Genomic DNA, 26,273 nt, shown 5'->3' with positions numbered 1-26,273 from the left:
AACCAAGAAATTATTAGAGCTTGACAACAATATGGTCTACACAGGTATTAAAAAAACAAATTCTATGCATTCTCAATTAAAACTGGTAAATTCCAGAAAAAATAATGATGGGCTGTTGAAAGTAAATATCTGAAACAATGCAATAAATGAATTGATTTGTTTTCCTGTAGATTGAAGTTAAATGACTGATACATGCGCCAATCATGTTTTTATAACTAGAGTTTTTAGCAGGCTAATTTTCATATTATGAGAATGAAATAACCTTTGATCTTCAACAAAGTTACATAACCATTAACTTGACCAAGCACCGCACGTAAATAAATTCCATGAGATTATTTGGGACTCAGCTACCTATTTATTCAATTTGACCTTTCTTTCTCCATATTTTAGTCGCAGCCCACTGTTTGTATTCATCGGGGCATCCTTTCCCGCCCTGGTCCTTCAGCTGACGCAGACTAAGAATTTCAGTAGCAGAACATTTTGATTTATTGCCCTGACCACATTGTAAAAATGCAAGGTGTGCGTTACCTATATCATGTGAGATAAAAGTTATAGGAAGAAAAATGCCTCTTTTAAATAACAGATGTCAGCAAGCAAGACATGCATTTGAAAAAAGGGATTATCTCACCAAGCTCAATATTTTCAGCTTTTAATAATGTAGTTCTGCTGCAGCCCTACTTTCACAATCATTGTTGGAAAAGAAATTGAGGTTTACAACTACGTTGCGTCATAAATACTGATTTAGAACCCAAGGACTTTGAATGACGTGAATCAGTTTTGTGAAAATGAGATGTGCAGAATGAAGGCAACATTTTTTTAGATGAGGAAACCAACTTGGCTTAGTAGCCATCAGTATAAAATACAGCCATTAAGCAGCAACTTCCTCAGGTTTGTTACTGAAGTGCTCAATATAATTTCCATTAAGATGAGTGGGGTTAAGGGGAAGTCTTGGTTTTTCCAAGGACTGAAAACATTTTGCATGAAGAAAAATCCAAAATAATAATAAATAACTTACTGTAAAATGATCTTTTTACAGTACGACAAAATAAAAAATACACAGAAAACTTCTTGCAAGATTTGAAAGAAATGCCTATTGAGTAATAGAATTCAAACCCATTATTTTCTTTGAAAATTATTTAAACACACTAAGGCTCAAACAAAAAGTGTTTAACTCCCAATTATCCGGTTTAATTATGAATTGAAGTAAGATAAATAGTGCCAAAAACTAGAAAAATAAATTTGGTAAACCGTTTTGAAAATGTGTTTTGTTGCAGTACAAATAGGTATATCCGATTTGTAGATACATATAGGGTTTTTGTATAGAACTATATACCAAGACTTAAATCATAGCTGATTTGTGCATGTATCGACAGTTGCAAACCAACACAATTATGAGAACTGCACAGCAGGAAGACATGCCAACATTTCACAAGAATGCATAGGGGCACACATATTCCTATATTTTCAAATTCCATTTCACTTTGTGAAATTGATCTTCCACTCAATGACAGAGGGGAGGTGGCTACCAATATCTCTTCCCAGGAGCAAACAAAGCAGCTTTTGTAAACTAAGGGGAGAAAAATTCAAGATTAAATAAATTACATTAAATATATTTCATTAACATCTTAAGAAAATGTCATCCAATAAATAGAACATCCTTGCAATTGCATTTGTGATAGAATAATCAGTATCAGGGTCAGTAATTTGTGCAGTCAGTTTCTATTTTTTTCTTTATAGAGTTAATAAAGTATTATATAACTTGCAGTCATAACTCAGCTAATGAATAGTGATTGCAATGCTCAGCAATTCAAATATTAATGTTTCTAAAAAAGTTCTGCAAGCAATCCTTCCTTAGATGAATGAAGAAGTTGCTAGCGAAACAGTTATCCCTGTGAGGGGAACAGGTTGAAAAACTAAGGTAAGCAGTTTGACGCACAATTCAATAATAATTCTGTTAACAGATTTTGATCCGAGGGTCTGAATGGGATAAAGAAAATGCATGACTGTGTCAAGTTTGCATAACAAAACTTCAAGGCTTTGCTGAAAGAAGTCTGCACTGCTGTGATTTGATGCCCAGTGAACAATTAGGATCAGTCAATATTTATGCACATTTGGCGGTCACACACTTATTGTGTCTTTGGTTTTGAGAAGCGGGGCAGGCGGTTAACAGTTGTGCTATCCCCAACATGCATTTCTTTCTTTTGAGACAAGGGCCGTGGGATGTTAGATGCTGGAGACTTCACTGGAGACTTTGGAGGATCAAGTACTCCCAATAGAGATTTATCAGGATTGGTAATTTGTTTGGATTTGGAGAGAAAAATGCTTGGTGGGCGGAGCTTTGAATTTCTAGGGCTCTGCTTGCTTAGGGATGCTGAGGAATTAGAGGTTGGCCGCTGTACCGGAGTTGGATTAACAGTTGGGCATTTAACTTGTAGCAGACTTGCATCAGGAGGTTGTTGACTGAATGGACTAGCCGCTGGCAACTTCTGCAATGTTGAACTTACTGATGACAAATTCTTTACCAATGATTTAGCAGTAGACAATTTTACTGTGGACGAGTTTGCTGTAGGTGGCTTCAACACACTTTGACCAGCCGTTGGTGACTTCAGTGCTGTTGGACTAGGTGTTGGTGACCTTAACAACATCGTATTAACTGATGGGGACTTTGTTGGACTTGTTGCTGATGACTTTAGCGTTCTAGGAGTAGTCACTGGTGGTGGATTCAAATCTAATGCTAATGACTTAATCACTGGAGACTCAGATTTCTGCACCTTTACATAACCAGTTTCAGTCTTTGTTGACAGACTAGAAACTGGTGTATTTAATTTCAATGGTGTACTTGATGAAAGCATTATCTGGGATAGTTCAGGCTCTGCCAAAGTAGAAACTTGTGTAATATCCAATAATTTTGGTTGTGCTAAATCATCATATACAGCAAGTTCACCGGACTGATTTTCTGCATGTGAATAAATCAACAATGGACTATCTAATGGGATTGTCATTTGTGAAGGATTAGATACGAGTGGATTCTGCAGTGAGGGATTTTCCAATGGTAACTCTGACAAACTAGTTAATGATGGATGGGACAATTCCTCATTTGCCGGCTTTAACTTTGATGAGCTAGACAATGTAAAATGCAGTTGTGATGGCCTGGAAACAGTAACATGCAGCTCCTGTAGATCTGAAGTTGATGGATGGATCTGTGGTGGACTAGCACTAGGTAGCTGCAAATCCGAATGAACATCATTGGTTACTAGCATCTTGGCTAACTTATCCATTGTCTGAAGTTGCTGACTGTTGCTTGTTTGGGACTGGATCTGCAATGGTTCAGAAGGAGAATATACATGATTGACTACAGAAGTCTCTTCTCCAGACTTGAACTGCTGCAATGTTTTTGGGCATTGATTCTCTAGAGCAGATACTTTCTTACACAAATCGGTGGATAATTTAGCAAGCAATTCCTCTCTTTTTTCAGGTGCCGAATTCACTTCCACAAAGGAGGTATGAGTTTGCAGCTGTAAAGCGTCATTTGAAGAATTCGGTCCACATACCTGCAACTTACTTTGCATCTGCAAGCATCCCCCTTCTGGTTGCCCCACTTCAAAATCCTTAATTTGCAACTGTGTACTCAGTAAATCACTAAGTTCACTAGGATCATTCTCAGTTGTTTCAGCACAGCTCTCAATCTGGACTCGAAGGCTGATCTCTTCATACAGTGGCTCAATGCCATCTTTACTGGGGCCCTCTATAAGTGGTGGTCTTGCTAATCTTCCCTGGGAGTGGTCTGTTGTACTGGGGATGCTGCTGGAAGGTTGTAGTACTTGAGGCTATCAAAAAGGAAAACACAAAAAAAGCATTAGCAATGTATGGCCACCGTACTGTTCAACAGTGACATTTAGCCACTGCGGCCGAGGTTGTACAATACAGTATTTGCTACAGAAAATGAGCAAGAGCTTGTGGATTCTATTATGAAACACAATATAAAGTTTGGCCTCTGACATTTTCTGTGGTCATTCATAATGCCTGCAGAAAATAACCCCTAAAAAGCAGCACAGCAATCACTGGGTAAGGCATAGTTGAGTATTATTGTTTCCTTTTAAAAGTATTTTACATAAGTGTTCAATGTTTTAAAAACCCATGTTTGAGAACATACCACATGGGAGTCTACCAATTGAAAACTGGTTTCACAGCCTACCTTAAACCAGTGTTCTTGCCAATTAAATTAATTATTTGAAGAAAAGAAAAGTACATGTTAAGCAGGCTTTTTTTTTTTTTTTTTTTTAATGGTATTTGGACTGTGCTACCCTCCTCTCAGAGTCTTTGCTTGGACAACCCCTTCTCTCTCTATTTCTCTCTCTACTCCCCAAGCAGCACTTTCATGAACAGCAAGTGCACAATGCCAAAGAAGCTGAAGAAACCAGATCAGAATAGTCATTTCAGAGTCAGAGGGACAAAGCACAAAAGCTAAATGCACACAATTTTCACAGAATTGGCAACAAATACTGAACTTGGCAAGTTTTATTAAATTGTTTTGGTGCGGATGCAGATCATAACATGGCAGTGACAGAAGAGGATCAACTATTTTTGTGTTGTGCATTTCTAGTGTTGAGAATTATTTCCTTTCTTCACTCAGATTCAAAATCATTAAGCAAACAAGCAGGTTCAAAATACAGTGGCAATATTATATAATTAAACAAAGCAAAAAAATGTATATACAGGCCTAGAAAAAGAAACTATGGGCCAGATGTACTAAGCCATTTTGAAGTCGCAAACCCTGTGATCTGGCCAAATCGCGAAATGGATTTGAAAATGGATATCGAACCGCATTTGGAAGAGGCCTGTTTAGGGGGTCACTTCCTGTGATTCCGATGTATCAATGGTGTGCGACCGAAATATTTAAAACACACTTTTGTGAATGTTAAAATTAAAAAAAAGTTTTGGGGTAAATAGGAAATTCAAGAGCTTTAAGGAAAAAAATGTTTTATTTAAATTTAATCACAGACACGCTGGCCTGCTGACTCAAGCAGGTCACTATCCCTGTGAGGAGGCCACCAATCGCAAATTGCTACCTATCTCATTAATATTCATGTTTGCAAACCTCTCTATTTTTCCAAACAGACCTATCAGTGCATAGGTCAGTTCACAAAATCAGGATCAATTTAGAAAAATGCAGGTGTACAACTTGCAATCACTCTCTGCTAACGGATTCTTAGTACATCCTGGCCTTAAGTTCCAAAGTCTAGTGTTATGCAGAAAAATGAAAGGACAATATATATTGGTTCACATGAAAATTAAAAATGCAGTACATGAGAATAACATAAGATAGTTTTAGTAATTTGAAATGTTCAATTACTGACATTTCTGTGAAATCAGACCCACTTCTTAATGAATACTGCCAATTTCAGGCAAGTGCCCTTCAGATCAGCTTCTATAGCATGCAAGGTTTCCTGTACGAATGCATATAATCTTTAATGTAATGTGTTTTAGCCATTCTGAGACTCAACGGTTAGGTTGACTGCTCTCTCTACACAAAATAGTTAGGATTGTAAAACATACATTAAAAAGAAAGGTTTTGAAGATCGCAAGAAGGGACTAAGAACAGAAATAGTTTTAGGTTCTTGCAAAATTGTATTATGTATATGCAGAGATAAACTGGAATGGAGCAATATAATCGGTTTGTCCCTTATATTCAGATTAAGAGTCTATCACAATACGAAAAAGCTGTGATCAGTAGTCGATTTTAGTCAATACTTGTTTTTTGTAATGTGTTTTAAGTGACAACAGCCAAGGATGAGACATTAGGCAAAGATCACACAATCACTCATACATATTTGAACTAGGACCAATTGATCACGTGGTTTCCCCTAGATCTGATACTGCCGCCGTGTAGAAAATATGTTAGCTAACCGTTTATACGCATTTATATACAATAATGAAAACAAAACTAAGATAATGTAACCAGTAAAATTAAGGATTGTCCTCAAATGGTGGCAATAACACTTGCTAAACAGACTACCTTGCAATTACGGGCCTGGCCCACAGGCAATGAAGCATAAAGAGGTAATAGGTGCTTAACAAGGAATACGTTGTTCGCAGGTAAGGGGTATGGGGCTTATTATGCACCCCTCTGTACTTCTAAAAAACAAAACTAGCGGTGATAAATGTGAGGAGCAGTAAAACACAATATTAAATGGAGTGGTAAAACGGTTACCCAATGCCAACAGAAAGTGGCGCATCCATTGTTGAATAGATTTGGACCTCCTCTCAGGGGGAGTGGAAGGAAAAGCACTGGGGCTTTGTTTGCAGAAAGACGCTGCACCACTAAACTTTATGGGGAAGGGTGGGCTGAAAGGAACGAACCAGGTTCAGTCTTTGTTGACAGACTAGAAACTGGTGTATTTAATTTCAATGGTGTACTTGATGAAAGCATTATCTGGGATAGTTCAGGCTCTGCCAAAGTAGAAACTTGTGTAATATCCAATACTTTTGGTTGTGATAGATCATCATATACAGCAAGTTCACTGGACTGATTTTCTGCATGTGAATAAATCAACAATGGACCTGGCTAGGGTTGATGGTGCCCAACAAGATGACGTTTCACAAATGAAGGTGAAAAGCACTTGCCCCAAACCACATGTAATGGGACAAAAACATCCTGACTAAATAAGAGAAGATGATGAGGAGAAACTGACTAGCTGTAAACCAACATCAGCATTAATTTCTTCGTCCAGGAGAGCAGGTTACAGTACATCACTTTCTAGATCAACTAGAGGATGGCTGGCCTGGCACTCCAGCTAAAGTTCAGAGGATGTGTCCAGGCAGCGAACATTTTAGAGATCTAAAGATGCTCATCTGTTTAGTGTCCGGGGGATGGGGTCAGAGGGATCCCCCTCACTCATCACCCTCAGAGTGAGGTACTATGCATGGCAATAGGAGGATGTTAGAATCTGGGCCAAAGAGGGCCTCAAACCTGATTAATAGCTGTATGCATGGCAAAGGCTCATCACCTGAGAGGTTTAACCGTAAAGGAAACCATGACTTTCTCCCTTCCCTGAGCCAAAATGACTCAAGTTTGAGATGCAGAAGGAATCACAAACATGATCAGCACCTGCAGTAACAAATGTTGCGTCATTGCTGGGACAACTTGTGAGGCTTTTGGCAGGGTAGTTGATGTTGTCCTGAGCCCCCTAATAGCTTTGTGACGGTGCCCTAAGAGATCGAACTGGAACCATGGAACCATCAAGGAATTGACCTATAAAGGCCTGAATAAAGGCTGCCAATCCTTTTGGTACCAAATGCAAAAAGAACAATTGATAGACGGAATGCTGAACAATGTCAAACATTCACCCCTAGTACAGAGATTTGGTCCTAATTTGTGACTAAATCCATTGTTTTTTGTTCACCATGCCGTTCCTGCCATATGCAAATCAGTCTTGACCCTGCTCCTTAAACGAATAGCTCACCCTGAACAACCAGGCCAGGACCTCCCTAGACAGAAGCAAGCATCCTGGGACCGGTTTTGAGGTTTCACTCAATCAACCAGGCTAGCTTGACTCCAATGGCATGGCAACTCACGTCTGGGCATACCCGTCCCAATTGGGGTGACAAATTCAAAAAGAACAATTTATGAATGGAATACTTTGGGTCAGCCTACAGTGACAAAATCTCTAGGAGCAACTTTTCAAGAATAGAAACAATCTCTGAGGACAATGTTGATGCCAATCCGTTCCTGAAAAGGGAGTTATGACTGGGCAAGGAGGATTCCCGTTTGTGACTTTTTTAATGCTTCATATAGGAGGATTTTACTGAGAACTAAGACAGGAGGATTTTACTAAGAACTAAGACAGGAGTGCATTGGGCCACATTTCATCAAAGGAATTAGAGTCATGCTTGAGGCCTAAGCACCAAAGCAGATGTGTGGGGATCAGATATTGACATCTATGTGAAGTAAGTTCAAAGGTAAGCAAACCTGTACACTTTAGGAGTTACATGACTCTAAATACACAGCCAAGCTGTCAAATTTGGAAGATGATGATATATAAAATACTTAAGTGGGAGCTTCATACACATGTGAAAGTGAACACCTAAAAAAGCAACTGGAATCTGAATGTAGGGTGGTGCCTCATATGGTCGTCTATTTTCATATTAAGAGGAGGGATCAGTCCAATTGGGCCTCCAAGTGGCATTGAGAGCTATTGCAAAGTATTCTGGTCTGAAATAGAAATTAGGGTGGGGATTCAAAGGCTGAGTAATCGCAGGCAGAAGTATCTATCACAAATAAAAGTATATACATGAAACAAATGTTTTTCCTCCAAATACACATTGAAATATGTGGTTTCATTTTACTTGTTCTTATTGCAGATTTGTATTCAAACAATCTGTGTTCTGACTTGGTTGGTATCCACAGCATATATACATACACACAGACATTTTGGTAAGAGTACTTCAACAATAGAATCATGTGTAGTGTATTCTCATGAATGGCATATATTTAACTCTGATGGGACGGTATATGAACAACCAACACTTTGATGTGGTTGCAGAGTGCTCAACTGAAACATGCACATCTTATTTTGGGACAGTTTAGAATTCCTGCCACCAGGCTGAAAATTCGGTATCAGCCTACACCAAGCAATCACCAATTGATTTTTCATTACCGTACAAAAAAAGCTACAACTCCCTTGCAAAGACCTTCTGGTGCCATTGTAATGGAATAAAAATGTAAATTGTATAGAGAAGATATTACAGATTATGTTGCTTACATCAGTACAGTATTAGTTCCAAAAATGCCAACAGAGGTGACTGTTTTTCTTTAGCTTTGGGTTTAAGCAGGTCACTCTATTGCACTTCCTACCTCCAGCTCCTCACTACTCCAATCATCACCAGAGATGCACCTTTAAAGTTAGCGTGGTATCTAATTTGAGAATTCTAGTTTTCAATAATATTTGCTTATCATTCTAGGAACATATGTCAGAGTGGTAGCGCTTTCAATGGTCTTCCCAAAAGGAAACCATTCTTTGGTAGATCTCCGATGTCAGTGGTTTTTATGAAAATATCAAATATTTGCATGATTTCTCTCAAGTATTAAAAATGTGTCAGAACACCTCTAATTATTATGTATTACTAATATTAAAGAAGGGTCAAATGCATGTATTAATTTTCCTTGAAGAGCCCAATCATTGTGTAACACAAACTAACAAATCTCTATATGTGAAAGAGAGAAGATGTGTGTGCACAGGAGTGTCAGCAAAGTGATGTTTCTTGCTGCTCAATTAAATGAAGTTCGAGAGAAAAATCCTTGGCGGTGGAGTTTGGAATATCTCGGGCTCTGCTTGCTTAGGGATGTGAGGAATTAGAGGCCATCCGCTGTGCTCGAGTTGGATTACCAGTTGCGGATTTAACTTGCAAAAACTTGCATCAAAAGATTGTTGACTGGATGGACTAGTTGCTGGCAACTTCTACAATGTTGAACTTACAGATGAGAAAGGGCCAGATGTATCAAAAGGAGCAAAGGTGTTTACCCGTTCTGTGTCTATGGGAAAATGTGTTCATACATATGGCCCAAATTCTTCAACAATGATTTACAAGTAGACAACTTTACTTGACAAGTATGCTATAGGTGGATTCCACAAAGTACGACCAGCAGCTGATGACTTCAGTGCTGTTGGACTAGGTGTTGGCAACCTCAACATAATTGTATTAGCGGATGGTGAATTTAATGTTGGACTTGCTACAGGTGACTTTAGCGTTTTAGGAGTAGTCACTGTTGGTGGAGTCTTATGTAATTCTAATGACACGATCACAGGAGACTCAGACACAGACTTCTGCACCTTTACACAATATGTTTGAGTCTTTATTGACAGACCAGCAACTGGTATATTTAATGCCAACAATGTACTTACTGGAAGCCTCATTTGGGATAGTTTAGGCACTTCCACAGAAGACACGTGTGCCTGCAAAATCCCACTATCCGATGCATTTGGTTGCGATAGATCATTAGATACAACAAGTACACTACATTGGACAAAACTTAAAAACTAAAAAGTAATGGATGGAATGCCTGAGTTCATCTCAGTCACTGGGAAGTATTACGTCTGCATTTCAGACCATCGTTTAATACCCACTATGCGACTCGAGACAACAGATATATGCAAATCAGACTGTTCTTGCAGCTCAGACTTGATTCCGCTCCTATAAGAACAATCCACCCTTTCTCTTGCCACCTTGTGAGCCAGTGTAAGGTGATGAGGCCAGATTAAAATGTGGGAAGGTTTGAGTGTAAAGATCATCATGCTAGTCGAATTTAAGCTATTTGAAACTTGTTGTGGAGATTGATTGCAGTACCCATGTAGGTGCAATTGCCGTAATTCTGGTTTGTGATCTTTAATACCTAGATGAGACGGTTCTAGGCATGTAAGGTGAATTAAAGGGCCAAATCGTCTGACATTTGAATTTAGTATTTCACTCCTTTGAGGACTGTGTTAAATTCTCTGGAAAAGGAGCTCCTCATTGCAAATGATTGTTGGGTGATTTAAAGCTGAACGATGTGTGGTTCAGTGTCGGAAGCATTGCAGTGAATCAAGCAGTAGCGTACTTGGGTTATAATAATCAATAATAAAGATAATCTAGTTGTTAGTCTGCTTCCAAATGCAGATTTCTTTAAGACAGATTTTAATATTGATGAACTTAAACAGTACAATAAAATAAAACTGGGGTTGAGGATTATATATGGGAGGGTTCTTAGTAAATAGAAAAAGGCCAAAGTTGTAAACTATTCAGCAGGCAGGGCAGACCAAGAGTTTGAGCTTTTGAGCATGATTTTCATGGAAGCAATCAAACTATTTTAAGACCGCATCTGGTATCCCAAAGTAAACGAGGAGCCTGGTGAGCAGGATGTGGTGATTTAAGGAGGTAAAGCAGCTAACAAATCAAGGATGACCATAACAGATAGTTGAGTGGGATCCTGCTCACAGTGGATTTCTTTTTGGATGGGCAGGTGGGTGGATTTAGAGCTATATATAATCAGACAGAAACCATACCGAGTTTAATCTAGTACAGTGTTATCTAAATACTTGAACTTACTGGTTTGTGAGATATTCTGGGATTCTGGCACCAGCATAAATGATGGACCTATAGTTCAGCTGTATAGAGGTGTCTAGGTTTTTTGAAAGGGTAACCACTAGAAGCTTCAGGGGTGATGGGCAGTTTCTAGAGTGAAAGATTTGCTTTGGAAATATGGTGCCAAATCCTGTGTAATTACTTGCATTACCCTTGATATACAGGTGATGAGCACACCCACGCTCATCTCCAGTATCTCTTAGCTCTGGTGCACACTGACACCATCAGTGCTGCTCTGTCCTTGAGAATTTCTTTCTTTCTTTCGGTTGATTTACTAATTTCCCCCTGTTCCTTTCAAGCTACTTTTCATGCCTGTTTGTGGGACTCTCTCACGCTCCAACATAACCTTGGGAATGTCTTGCAGTTCTACTCTGCCTTCTTTTTGATTTACTCTTGGCTGACACCAGAGGGGAACTGAGTAATCCTGGAAGACATCTCAACTACATGGTGAGAAATTGTTCATCTCTCACCTTCTGGAAACATTTGAAGACTGAAACCTCTCGAAGGATGAATTATTTTACGATCATATTTAGATGTAGTTGTGGTACAGTACTGCCAGCCAACTTTCATTCAGAGACCACCCTTGGCCAAATACTGGTAACTATAATATCCTCCTATTTCTATTTTTAACTTGTATCACCCTTGCTAAAACGTTTTTGTCATTTTTCCTTCACTTTTCATGTAAGTGACAGTCTACACATTAACTGCAAGTCACAATTTCTGAATTGTGGTGATGGCACTCTGGTTGCATAATTCTCTATATGACTACTGTAGGAGAGTGGGGTCTGCAATCCTTCGGTCACCCCAGATTTTTTTGCTTTTTGCTTCACTGGTTTACAACTTTCCCTGGCTGTGGGCCTGCTAATCAGACCCACAGCCTAGCTGTTCTCTCTCTAAATTGACAACCATGTACCCTAGGTGCATTTACCAATTGGTACTGGGCCACCTTATCAGTCCCCGTACAGTATACCTTAGGTATCCAGGGCATAGGTGTACCCAGGGCCTACCAGGGGCTGAAGCATGTATTATGCCACCCCTGGCTGGCCATCTAAAATAGACACAACTGGCTGCATGACAGCTGGGGCAAGGAGGTGTAACCACTCTTTGCTATAGATAGAGTTACCTATATCTAAAACCTAAAATGGACACATATATTCCTATCAGTCACTCCTATGGAAGGCCTTATCAATCCTGAAGGCAGAGTGCTTGGAATTATGTGAGATGGTGCTCTGGCATGAGCTGAGCCCGTTTGCAGCTTGCGGAACCAAGTCCTAATAGCTGTTTCATGATAACGCTATACCATATACTCTTAAGTGCATTATAATCGTCGCGGTTAAATGCTACCTCTGGTATAACATTATCAAAACATGTTGAGTAAGGTGTCATACGAATTGGAATACTACCCCCTCGCCAATTCTGGCGACGGGGGTAGCATTCCACCCTTCCAGAGGGACACGACATGTATGTAACTGACAACCCCGGTTACAGTTAACTCGAGCCTTGGCATCACAAAATGGATGCTGCCACCACAGACACAAGTCTGACCTCCTGCTGCTGGGAGTCCTTCCAGAGAGGGAGGCTTGGACAAAGGGTTTCCTGCCTTGGGAGGTGCTAGCACCACCCCAGACAGGATTTTGTGTATTGGGTAGGATAGGCCTGAAAGGAATGAGACATGCCCGGGACACACAAGGTGTCCTGTGCATACACCGGTTCATACCAGTTGCTGGGGCATCCCTGCCCCAGCTCTGGCGGGAAACTGGACAAAGGATAAGGGGTGTAGCCACCCCCCTTCCTGGTCCCACCCAGGGGAGGGACCTAGTCAGTAGTGCAGCCCCCTTTAGCAGGATAAAGGTAGGAGCTGGTCCCATTCCAAGTTAGATTAATCCTGAACTACTCTACAAGAAGAAACTCTGGACTTCGACGTTCTGCTCCACAGAAGACTGAAGAAATCTCCCTTGTGGGCAAGGAGTGTCCACCCTGCACAAGCTGGCACCATCAAGCGTCCAGCGGCTTCACTTTGTCGTCTTCCCTCGAGGATCCAGACTTCAGAGCCCGACGAGAACCGGATTCCCAGACCTCTCCGACCTCAACTCACCTCTACAGCAAAGCTGAGACCCGTGGGTGCGACGAGACACGTGGGACCGGCCATCTTGGAAGAAACTGCACTTCGCTTCCAGCACGACTCCCGAGGTAAACTCGACCAAGTGCTCTGGGGACTGAGAAGCCCCATCCCCGAGCAGCCCCTGCACCGAAAATCAGCCCTCCAGCATCCACGAGATCAGCGTGGGGCCCTTCTGCTTTGTTGCTGCTCGACGCGTTGTCTGGTCACTTGCCGGCTGGCTAGTGGCCTCCTAGACGACGAACTTTGAAATCTTTGCTGCTGGTCTGGTTGCTCCAGACTGGCCCTTGCTCCCTTCCAAAAGAGGGGCACCTCGGACTCTCCTAGTCCGCACCAGACGCTTTTCCTCCTCACCGCGTGGGTTGCCTTTGCCAAGGCCTGTTGACGCCGATTCCGGATCCAACACCGCCGACAGCGAGATCCTGCGTGGGACAGCTCGTGCCTCCATCCTGGTCGTCGAAGACACCTCCTAGTCCACGTGGCTGCAGAGTCAAGCGTCCACGCTTCACCTGATCGCGACGACGACATCTGGTTCCTTCCTGGTTCCACTCCAGTCACTGGCTAGTGACTTTGAACATTGTCCCCTCTGCTTTCAGGTCCTCTTCTTCACCGATCCACCCTTGGATCGCACCGGACATCTTCCTCCTGGTCGCCTGCAGCATCTTTTCTTTCAGGCTCCATTGACTTCAACGCGAGAACCCCACACACTTTGGCACCTATGCACCCGCGGCCCGTGGGTGAGGTAACGAGAGCATTTCGGTGCTCAAGGGTAGTTTAACTGTCCTAGTGTCCAGTTCCACAGTCATTTTAGTCCTACCTAGTCAGGATTTTCCGTACTCACCTTTAACTTGAACTGTACTGTCCATAGACGTTGTTACGCATCTCGCGTGTGAGTTCACACTCTGCACACGCGTTCCGTGGGCCTCCTATTACATACCTAGAGTTAGTGTAGCGTGGTCCCATCGATCCTACAGCCTCTGGACAGCTCCATTCCTTCTATTGACTTTCACATTCCACTTACTTAGTATATGGTTTGTCGTGCCCCTAGGGCACCATTGTAATTTAGTGCAACTTATCGTATTTTTCTTAAGAAATTGTCATGTGCTTAGCCCTCTGGCCTCATAAAGAGTTCAGAGGTGTTGTTATTAATAAATATACTGTTTATTTTCATAACAACCTGTGTGGTGTCCTTTCATCTGGTATTCAAGGGGTTATATTGCGGTAAAACAGCTGGCTTCACATGCCAAAAGAGTTTAGCCTAAGACTGCTTTGTCCATGCTACCATTAGGATAGCTGGTCTATAAGGTTGACTTACAACCAATCACCATAAGGGTTGTTTGGACTGATACAAGGTGATCACTAGAACTAGTGAACATCATATATCAGGCCAACTTCTCACAACTATATTCATACACTACCTCTATTTCTCTACTTGTAGAACATGCTATACACAGGCACATCAGTGAGTATATACTATTTTACACATTTTCTGACATGGTCATTCAATCTACAGAGATAATACACCTTTCAATATATACTATTGTATTGTATGTATTGATGATTTGTAAAGCGCGTTGGCTACCCAGGGGCGTCCCAGCGCTATAGAAAAGAGTGAGGTGGGCTGGAGAGGCTGGAGTAAGAGAAGCTGAGTGAAAAGTTAGATTGGAATTTTGCTGAAGAGCCAAGTTTTTAATAGTTTACAGAAGGTGAGAAGGTTAGGTTCTGATCTGATGGGGAGGGGAAGGGAGTTCCAGATCCTAGCCAGGTTGTAAGAAAGCGAGCGGCCTCCACATCTGGCCTTCCTAATGCGTGGTACTGAGGCGAGGTGGGAGGTTGTAGACCTGAGTGGGCGGGAGGGTAGATAGGCTTTCATCAGGGGGGAGTTAATAGAGGGACCTGTACCCCAGTAGGATCGGTGTGCGATGCACATGCTCTTAAATTCAATTCTGGATCTCACCGGGAGCCAGTGAAGATCCTTCAGTCTGGCTCTGACTGAAGTTCGGCGGGGGATATCCAGGAGGATTCTTGCCGCACAGTTTTGAATGACCTGGAGTCTGTTAAGTGTAGATTGTGGGGCCCCCAGATATAGGGCGTTTCCACAATCGAGACTGGAGAGGATCAGGCCTTGAACCATAATCCGTCTTGAATGGAACGGAAGGAGGGGGAGAATTTTGCGGAGAAGTCTCATCAGCCCGAAGCAGGTGGCAGCAAGCTTGGTGGCTTGGTAGTTGAAGGTTAGAGTGTGGTCGAGCCAGATGCCTAAGCTCTTGATTTGCTCCTTGGGTTGCGGGGGGCTTCCTAAGCAGAGAGGCCAGATGGGATTGATGGATTTCGAGATGTTATTTCCAAGGAGCATTATCTCTGTTTTGTCCCCGTTAAGTTTGGGACAAGAGCTAGACATCCAAGCAGCGACGGCTTCAAGGCAGATATGTAATCTGTGATGAGAGTTCAGGGGGGGGTCCAGTGCTACCACTAGCTGCGTGTCGTCCGCGTAGGTGACAATTTTCACCCCGAATGGGCGGACGACATCAGCTAGGGGGCGTAGGTAGACATTAAAAAGGGTAGGGCTCAGGGAGGAGCCCTGAGGCACTCCACAAGTGAGGGGTTTACTGGCTGAGGTGAAGTCCCTTTCAGAGACCTGGAAGGATCTATCCGTAAGGAAAGACCTCAGCCAAATGAGTGCTGTGCCTGACACTCCTATTTTGTTAAGCTGGTGAAGTAGGATGTTATGATTGACAGTGTCGAAGGCGGCACTTAGGTCGAGTAGGACGATGGCTGTGGACCCGCCATCGTCCAAGATCCTCCGTGCCTCCTCCGTCACTGCAATAAGTGCAGTCTCCGTACCATGACGGGGCCTGAAGCCGGTCTGAGAGAGGTCTAGTATGTTGTTGGCTTCCAGGAAGTCAGTGAGAATGATGTTTACATGCTTCTCGAGAAGTTTGCTAAGCCATGGCAGAAGGGATATAGGTCTATAGTTAGCGGGGTTGGATTGATCCAGATTGGGCTTTTTTAATAGAGCTCTAACCATTGCCCTTTTCCATGGAGGTGGAACAGTACCAGTCTGGAGGGATGAGTTGAGCAGGTCTTGTATGGTGGGCGAGATCAGATGGGTTATCTGGGTGAGAGCGCTGGGAGGAGCTGGGTCGATGGGTGATCCAGATTTAATCTGGCTCATGAGTTTTTCCAGTTTGGTAAGTTCTAGTGGGGGAAAGCTATTGAGAACGCAGGAGGGAGCCGTCATGTGGTCTATGTTGACGGAGTCTGAGATCAGGGTAATGGTGGGGGGAAAAGAGGAGTTGATGGTTTCTATCTTTTGGTGGAAATACTCAGCTATTTCCTCGCAGTGGGTCTGAGTGTTATTGTGATGTTTTGGGGCCTCAGGAAGTTGCAAAAGGGATTTTGCTATCTGATAAATCTCCCTAGGTTTGGAGGCTGCCTTCTCGATCTTGAGTTCAAAGTATTTAGCCTGAGCTAGATGGATATTTGCTTTGTAGTTTTTGATTGCCGTTCGATAGCTTGCTTTGTCTGCTGGAAGGTAACTGAGGCGCCACTTCCTCTCGAGTCGTTTACAGACACGTTTGGCCTCACGTAGATCACTCGTATACCACGGGGCTGTAGGATTGCCCCTTTTAGGATGGGAGTTTTTTAGTGGTAGTACTGTGTCTAGGGCACTGCTGATCCAGTTGTTGTAGTTCTCATTGTCTAGAGTGGGAGCGGAGGTGTTAATGGGTTTAGTGCCTTGAAGGAGATCCTGCCACTCAGTTAAAAGGAGTTTGGACCAGTTGTGGGAGCGTTGAGTTGTCGGGGTTTGGGGAGGAGGTGAAGGGGCAGGGTCCAGGTGAGTGGGATGAGGAAGTGGTCAGACCAAGGAAGGGGGGAGGGAATTCCAACATGGAGGTTTTTGCAGTTGCTAAAGACCGGGTCTAAAAGGTGTCCTTTTTGGTGGGTGGGCCCAGTAACGCGTTGGTGTAATTCGAGGGCGATTAGGCTAGAGGAATGTTCTCTGGCTATAGAGTCATTTGGGTCGTCTAGGTGGTTGTTGAGATCGCCTAAGATAGTAAAGTTGGCAGAGCTGACTGCAAGATTTGCCGCTATTGAGGCGAGATCCGAAAGAAACTGTCCTTGTGGAATATACTATTCCATTACAGAAACACTCATCTGCAACTTTTATTGTCCTGATGATCGTAAATGTTAATGGGTGGAGCCATTGTTAATGCCATTCCGGCAAAGAGACTTTGCTTACCAATCGAACAAGTTACTTACCTTCGGTAATGATATATCTTCAATAAACATTAGTAGTGATAGATTCCTTACCTTAGAATTACCCCTAGGCGTCAGACTGGATCCGGAAAGTTTTCGTCAGCAGTATCCCTGCACGTCGGAAGGTGGCATCGTGCGGCTCCGTGTCCGTCGTTGGCGTTGTGGAAGCCGAGATGACGTCGCGGCAGCTTCTTAGATGCCGCCCTTGTGCGCGGACCTCAGTTCTGTACTTTCCGCGCCAGGAACGCAGAGCCATGTAAGATACTGACCACTGGTGCAGTGAAACTAGGGCCCTGAAAGGGATGACCTTAACCCTAGAAATAAGTTTGCAGAACGGGGAGGATAGGTGGGGCGGTAAGGAATCTATCACTACTAATGTTTTTTACAGATATATTGTTACCGAAAGTAAGTAGCTTGTATATCTGGAAGAAACAAATTGATAGTTCCTTACCTTAGAATAGATACCCCAGCAATACCAACCCCGGTGGAGGGTCAGCGAGCCAAGATCACAACAGGAAGTCTCGGAGAACAGAATGGCCAAAGAAGCCGTCTCTCTGGACTTGGCTGTCCAGGCAGTAATGCTTAGTGAAAGTGTGCAGCGAGACCCACATAGCAGCCTGACAGATGTCTTGTAAGGGGACACCACAACCCAACGCCGTAGTGGAAGCGGTCGCCCTGGTAGAATACACAAGAAGACCCACCGAGATATCCTTCGCTTGTGTACGGCCCAACATTTCTTGGCACCAAAGTAGCCAACAAAGAGCTGGTCATCCACCCGGAACTGTTGTGTGCGACTGAGGTGAAAGGAGAGCGCACGTTTTGGGTCCAGACGGTAGAGCATCTCTTCCTCTCTAGAAGGATGCAGAGGTGGAAAGAAAGTAGGCAAAGTGATGGTTTGCCCGATGTGAAAAGCAGTGACAACTTTTGGCAGAAAAGATGGACGGCTTCTGAGTACAACCTTGTCTGGGTGGACAGACAGAAAAGGAGGTTTACAAGAAAGAGCCTGGAGCTCACTCACTCGCCTAGCAGAGGTGATGGCAACCAGGAATGCCGTTTTTAGAGTCAAGAGACGTAGAGGAGGGATGTGAAGAGGCTCACAGGGAGTGCACATCAAATATGTAAGAACCAAATTCAGGTCCCACCGTGGCATCACAAAAGGAATAGGAGGGAAAAGGGGAGTAAGCCTTTGAGGAATCTATTTACAACAGAGGTCTTGAAGAGAGAGGGCTGATCAGAGAGCCTGAGAAAGTCCGAAATAGCAGCAAGGTAGCCCTTGATCGTGCCCACAGCAGAGCCCTGATGGGCCAAAGAAGGAAGAAACAAAAGGACTTCAGAAAGAGGGGCAGAAAGGGGATCCACAGCCTTTGCTGTGCACCGTGCCACAAATTTGTTCCACCTGCAGGCGTATACCAACTTAGTGGAGGGCCGCCTGTCTGCCAGAATAACATTACAAACTTCAGGAGGCAAGTCAAAAGGATTCAACTGCAGCCGCTCAATCTGGACTGGACAGGTTCGGGTGGGGGGACTGTCCCCTGCTGCTGCAACAGAAGATCCTTCTGAAGACGCAGTGGGATCGGGGGATCAATGGTCATACTGAGTAGCTCAGGATACCATACTCTTCGAGCCCAGTCCGGAGCCACAAGAAAGAATTGTGCCTGGTCGCGCCTGATCTTCTATAGCATTCTGGGTAGAAGTGGTAGAGGCGGAAAGGCGCACAACAGCCCGCAACTCCACTCGCAATGAAAAGCGTTGCCTAGGGAGTGCCGCCTTGGAAATTCCAACGCGCAGAACTGCTGACATTGCACATTCTCTTCGGTGGCGAACAGATCTAACCAAGGCTCTCCCCAATGCTGAAAGAGACCTAGCACCACGTCAGAGTGAAGACGCCATTCATGATCATGCAACTGCGGCTGCGTTCGTCCGCCCTGGCGTTCAGTGAACCTGCCAGGTGTTGAACCACCAGGGAAATGCCCTGATGCTCCAGCCATGTCCAGAGGTGCAGAGCCTCCTGACATAGGGGTCACAACCCGACCCCACCCTGTTTGTTGCAGTACCACATGGTGGTGGTGTTGTCTGTGAAAACCTGTACTACTCTACCCTTGACAGAGGGAAAGAATGCCTTCAGTGCAAGCCGGATTGCCCGAAGCTCCAGAAGGTTGATATGGAGCAAGGACTCCTCCGGAGACCAGAGGCCTTGGATCTCCGCCTCTCCCATATCCCCCCCCATCTTAGGAGGGACGCGTCCGTCACCACTGTGTGCTCTGGTTAAGGAAGGGAGAGGGATCTGCCATTGACCCAATGCCGGTTTGTGAGCCACCACTGCAACTGTTTGGCAGGGTCCTCTGAGATCTGGAAGTACCTGGACAGGCTTCCCTGATGCTGCGCCCACTGGAACTTCAGGTCCCACTGCAGAGCCCGCATATGCCATATGGCATGATCGACCAGCAGGATGCAGGAGGCATCCACTAAGGGTCAGCCTGAACGAAACCCAGTTTAGAGGCCGGAAGACCAGAATCAGAGCATGAATATCTTGGACTCGTTTTACGGGAGGAAAGACCCGAAAGAGCGTTGTATCCATAACTGCTCCGATGAAGAGGAGCTTCTGAGAGGGAACCAGGTGCGACTTTGGCACATTGATGGAGAACCCCAGCAAATGCAGGAGGTCGGCCTTAATCTGGAGGTGGGAGACGACTGCCTGGGGCAATCCCGCCTTCAAAGCCAGCCGTAGAGATAGGGGAAGACTGGAACCCGTGATCTGCGCTGATGAACTGCAACCACCGCCATCACTTTCGTGAACACCCGAGGTGCGCTAGTAAGGCCAAAGGTGAGCACGGTAAACTGATAGGGCTTGTGGCCTACCGTAAACCGCAGGTAACGCCGGTGGGCCAGCAGGACGGGAATATGGAAATATGCGTCCTGCAGATCCAACGCTACCGTTCAGTCTTCAGAATCGAGGGCAGACAAGAACTGAGCCAGAGTTAACATCTTGAACTTCTCCTTCCGGAGGAAGTGATTGACGTTCCGGAGGTCTAAGATAGGACTCAGGCCCTTTTCCTTCTTGGGCACCAGAAAGTAGTGGGAATAACAACCACGACCTACTTCTGATGTAGGAACGCGCTCAATGGCCCCCTTGGCCAAGAGGGCCACAACTTCCTGTTGAAGAAGTGCCTAGTGATCCCCCAACCTGCGGTGGTACTGGGGTGGCATGGCTTGAGGGGTAGTCTCGAAGGGGAGGGAGTAGCCCCTTCGGACTATTTGTAAAATCCACCTGTCCGTAGTGATGGTGCACCAGTGGGGGAGGTGATGGTAAATGCTGCCGCCCACTGGCGTTTCATGGGCTTGAAAAACCGGACTAGGAAGGTTTGGAGGCAGTGGTGGCCGGGGTGGAGGTTGACTGACCTGCCCGCTGGCCCCCTGACCCGCCTCTGCAGGTCCCACGTCCGCACTGAGACTGTTGCTGCTGCGGCATGTGGCACTGGAGCAAACTTGTTGGGGCGCCCCTTCTGTGGCCACGAAAGGGTTGAAAAGAAGAAGGCTGAGGAGGGCGAGTGGGCGAAAGGCCCAAGGACTTGGCCGTAGCCCGCGAGTCCTTAAAACGCTCCAGCGCACTATCTGCCTTGTTGCTAAAAAAGCAAATGCCATCAAAGGGCATGTCCATCAGTGTGTTCTGGAAATCTAGGCGTTTCAGCGGAACGTCACTGTCGTGGAAATCGCCCTGCCCAGCGAGTCTGCTGTGTCAAGGCCACATCGTATTGTGAACTTTGCCGCATCTCTCCCTTCAGCAATAGCTTTGGGGGAGCACTGTCCGGGATTCCTCCGGACACTGAGGCAGCACCTGCGCCACCGTATCCAACACAGAGTGGAAATAACGGCCCAAGAGGCATGCAGTGTTCACAGACCGCAGCCCTGAACTGGCAGAAGAAAAAATATTTTTCCCAAACTGTTCCAGTCTCTGAGATTCCGTATCCGGAGGTGCGGTAGGTAAGGCGCTTTGGGACGTAGAGGCTTGGACAACCAAGCTCTCAGGAGTGGGCTGTTGGGCGAGAAAGAGGGGGTAGCAGGGGCCGGGCGATGGCGTCGGGCCACGTTCCTATCCACAGGAGCCCTTGTGTTGGGCCTGGACCAGGTGCCCAAAAGAACATCTGAAAGTGCATCATTAAAGGGCACCAGTGTCTCCGCAGAGGTAGCCGCCGGCTGAAGCACTTCTGTGAGGAGGTTAGTCCTGACGGCCACTGTAGGGAGTTCAAGGTGCAGAGACTCGGCCGCCCTACACAACATAACTGCATAACTTGCACCCTCCTCCGTAGCCACGGTAGGATGAGTAAGCATGCCAATGTCAGGAGAGGTGCCAAGACCACTGGCATCCACCAAATCCTCAACCCAGTCCGGGTTAAACTCACACTGTGCAGTGAGAGGGTCATCAGGCCCCTCCCAGTCCTCCCCTTCCTCTGAAGGCTGTGGAACAGGCCGAAAATACGGAGACTGGTAGACATAGGGGTAGAAAGGTCCCATCAGGATTGTCGTGGAGCGACGCCGTTCCGGCGCCGTGTCCACTTCAGGGATGAACCAGGGGATGATTTCGTCCGGGGGAATGGGCGGGGTCGGTGGAGGTGTCACAAGGTCAACCGAGATCCAGGCCTGGATCCTTGGGGGCCCTGAGGCGCTGGGGCCGAAGCAGACATGTGATGCCGGAGCTGCCGACAGTACAGGGCGAGGACACCCAGTCAGGCCCGCGGTGCCTGAAGACGCGCCTGCGGGGTCTGACGGCACAAAGAGGCGGGCCATAACTGGCAGAAATTTCTGCAGCTGGGCCAGAGTCGCCGACGGACCCGGAAATGGCAGGTTGGCCAACGGCGATACCGTAGGCTCTGCTGCAGCCACGGGGGATGACCCACCTGCACACTCAGCCACGTCGCTAGACGGGCGAGGGGAAGTCGGTGAGCGAGGGCGCTTCTTCGATTTCTTGTGATGCTTCATTTTACCTGACCCGAGTGTGAAGACTTCGATCCCAAAGAACGATGGTGATGGCTCCTCGACAGGTCCCTCAACCTCCCACGGGACCGGGACCTTGTGCGGCACGGAGCTGACTGCCGGACTTCAAGCAACTTCCCAGACCGCTCCCGCAAAATCTTCTGCGCCATGGCCCGGCAGTCGGGGCACGACTTGGGGTCGTGATCACGCCCCAGGCAGTAGAGACACACGCGGTGCTGGTCCATCACCGACATCATTCGATGACGATCCAAGCAGGACTTGAAACCGGGCATCCCTACGGCACCAGGAGTTGATCGACCGGAAAAGAAGAGGCAATAAGGCCTAAAAAAACTCAGTCAAAAAGTGACTAGGGGTACCGCTGTCTCCGGATCTGCGCTTGCTGGCACGGAAAAAGAAAGAACTGAAGAGCCACACAACGTTACCTTTCGAGGAGCAGGGGTACTGCTGACAAAACCTTTCCGGATCCAGTCTGACACCTGGGGGTAATTCTAAGTTAAGGAATCGATCACTATGTGTTTCTTTCAGATACTGAGTTTGCTGTATTAATATAGAAGGCTGCTTCGTTCTAAAGGGACAAACAGCAACTAGTAATATCTATGTACCATTGACTTACTAGCATCATCACACACAGACTTTGTTGTACTTCTTTCTTATACAGTGTGAGCCCTTATCCAACGAACACTTGCTATGAACATTCATTTGAATGATCTAAAAACACTTTTTTTTATTTTATTAAAACACTTCAGTAAGTAAAAAAAATACTTCCAGGATGTAATTACCTTTCACACTGCATAAGCTGCTTTAGTATTAGCAGTAAGGAGATCAAAGATTAAAAAGATTTAACATGAGTTTGGATCCCTTGAAAAGCTAAATCGTGTTTAAGGCAGGCTTAGCAGGTTCAGGTCTACTGTCATGTTGAAAATGAAAAGTTACATGTCACAACTACACTTACCTCTCTTTTCAAAATTTATGGAACATAGAAAACAGCCTGGTGAACGTAATGTTACACCAGGAGTTACCAATAGCCTCTTTAAATAAACAAAATTGTACTTTCCTGAAAGCAAATATCTGGAATTTATCTGAGAAATTTGAAAATGAAAATTGATAAACTGATTTTATAACTTTGATTATTTTTAGTAATAGTTAAACCAGACATTTAAACTGGCCTGTAGTAAAATAAATGTAGGTGACAGGAGCACAGCTGCAGTGTTTGAAGGCGGCTTCTAAGAACATCACAAGCTGTGGTTAGAGAAGACTCTAGAAGACTGTCCTAAAAGCCAGCCACTAAGTCATACGGGCAGGTCAGGCTTTGTATATACCTGAAGAGGATGGATTCAGGAGCTCTGTCTGCGTAGTTCTGGAAAAGGAAACCATGGGTTCTCCTTTAAAAGACTCAAATTTTATGGAAGGTGGGCAAGCTTACATTTTCCTTGACTGATTGGCAAATGGATGGAACACTTTTGTGGATTACAACCTGATGATGGGACCCAGTGTCCTAGCCAATAACCCAAATAGTGCTCAAGTAGAATGCATAAAAAAAATCTGACCAAAGCAATGGTAACCATTTCAGTATAAAACACTATTTGCAAGTTAGCCGCACAGTCATTTTCTGGAAAACATTCATTTCAATGTTCCTGCTTTGCTGAATAAGCTAATGTTCCTGTAAACAGCACTTTTTACAGTAACCATATAACAATCAGTATTTTTTAAGTTTCTTGTTTGATAATTTATTTTTTTGTGAAATATGAGGTGTGTGGTCTAAAAATCCAGTTTTCTGCAGGGATGCATTTTTCACTAAGCAGATGGATTTGTCTAAAAGAGAACACTATGGCATCATTAACAACTGGATGGATCATACACTGTAGCTTTTACGTCTCCAATACATAGCCCATTAAGATTTCAAGACTTCCTCTGCGCCCCAGGTTTAAGAAGAAAATATGAAAACAGGCAAAGAACTGTGTGGGTAAAGAAACGATGTGCTGAAGTGTTACCACTGGAGAATGCAGATTAAGAATGATGAAGTAACGTGCTTGGTGCAGGGATCGTGTAGTGGAGTGAAACAGGTGGCCTTCAGAGTTCAGAAACTGGGAATGGTTAACCTAATGACTTGGTTGAAAACATTGAGAAGTAGGAAACACACAACACAAAATCAAATGCACCAAGAAAAAGATGATGTTCAATTACTTCTTTGCTATCCTGTACTCAAGTAATGGAGAATTTCGTTAAATGGATTTTACTTGTCCATACCATACTGCTCCAGATCTAATTACCAATAAGCTCACCGTTTTCCTGTAGTCATCCCAAAAGGCACCAGGGGAAGCAAGCAAGAATTGCGACAACCACACCTGGGCATCCGACGCAAACACCACAGCCAGAGAACTCCACACGTGGATCTCCAACTGCGCAGATGAGCTTGCCCCACTAAGCAACCCAGAAAACAACGCCACAGAAACTCCGCCTGGTTCACCACCGACCTCCAAAAAGCCAGGCGCACCTGCAGACGCCTGGAAAAGATCTGGAGGTATAACAAGACAACCAACAGCTACTTCTACTACAAGGATGCCATGACGGACTACACCAAATCAGAACAACCAAAAGGAACTTCATCCACAACAAAATCCTCTGCAACTCCAAGGAACTCTTCAACGTCATCCAGGAATTCATCAACCACCGCAGACATCAACTCGTCCCAAGACCTCTGTGAAAAGCTCGGAACCTACTTCCACCTCAAGATCAGAACACTGTACAACAACTTCACCGACCACCCACAAGACACCTCTGCCAGCCCCCCGCCTCCCAAGGATGCCATCCAGCCCACCATCTCCAACTGGATACCTATCACGACCTTTGACCCCGCCGCGGCCATGAAAGGCATCCACTCGGGCCCCCACCGACCCCCGCCACTCGCACATCTACTACAGAGCTGCAAACACCATCGCGCCCCAACTGCAACACACCATCAACACCACCTTCAAAACAGGGACCTTCCCAGACGACTGAAAGCGAGCCAAAGTCAGGTCCCTGGTCAAGAAGCCCATGGCCGACGCCACCGGCCCATCTCGCTTGTTCCCTTCGCAGAGAAAACAGTCAACAGGGAATTGACACGATTCATCGAAGAGCACGCGATCCTCGACCAGTCCCAATCCGAATTCCGAGCCAACCACAGCACCGAGACCACCCTACTAACCGCCACAGACAACATCCACACCCTCCTGGACCAGGGCCACTCTGTGGCCCTCATCCTCCTCGACCTGTCTGCAGCCTTCGACTCCGTCTCCCACCGCACTCTAATCACCAGACTACAGAACGCTGGAATACAAGGTACTGCCCTAGATTGGATCCGCTCGTTCCTTACCGGAAAAAGCCAAAGGATCAGACTACCGCCCTTCCTCTTCGCCCCCACTGACATCCCCAGCAGAGTCCCACAGTGGTCATCTCTGAGCCCGACCTTCTTCAACATCTACATGGCTCCCCTCGCAAACATCGTCCGACAACACGGCCTCAACATCATATCCTACGCCAACGACACCCAGCTCATCCTCTCCCTCACCTTAGACCCAACCCCGCAAAACTCAACTTCCAGAGGGGAATGCAAGAAGTGGCAGTCTGGATGACCAACAGCTGCCTTAAACTCAATGCAGAGAAGACAGAAGTCCTCAGAATCACTCCTTCAGCATGGGACAACACCTGGTGGCCCACCGCCCTCAGACCACGCCAAGAACCTCAGCATCGTACTCAACTCATCACTCGCCATGAACTGACAGGTTAACGCCATCACCTCCAG

The 26,273-nt window shown here is 45.3% G+C and overlaps 1 protein-coding gene across 17 annotated transcripts in view; it reads right to left on the bottom strand.

Annotated features, from left to right (window-relative positions):
• Positions 1-639: 639 nt before the first annotated feature.
• Positions 640-26,273, bottom strand: part of CCSER2 (coiled-coil serine rich protein 2) — a 556,848-nt gene continuing 531,214 nt past the window's right edge. For 15 of the 17 annotated variants that reach the window (XM_078643280.1, XM_078643288.1, XM_078643273.1 and 12 more), the window contains one exon: positions 640-3,827. In XM_078643280.1, the coding sequence (XP_078499406.1) occupies positions 2,127-3,827 (1,701 nt within the window). In that variant the 3' untranslated portion in view covers positions 640-2,126. The remainder of the gene's footprint in view (positions 3,828-26,273) is intronic. The other 2 variants (XM_078643287.1, XM_078643286.1) reach the window with 2 other exon arrangements.

This window comes from Lissotriton helveticus, chromosome 5_1 (genome assembly GCF_964261635.1).
Source record: "Lissotriton helveticus chromosome 5_1, aLisHel1.1, whole genome shotgun sequence".
NCBI classification, from domain to species: Eukaryota; Metazoa; Chordata; class Amphibia; order Caudata; family Salamandridae; genus Lissotriton; species Lissotriton helveticus.
Note: the sequence above shows the minus strand (reverse complement) of the source record. Positions and strands in the feature narration are given on the sequence as shown.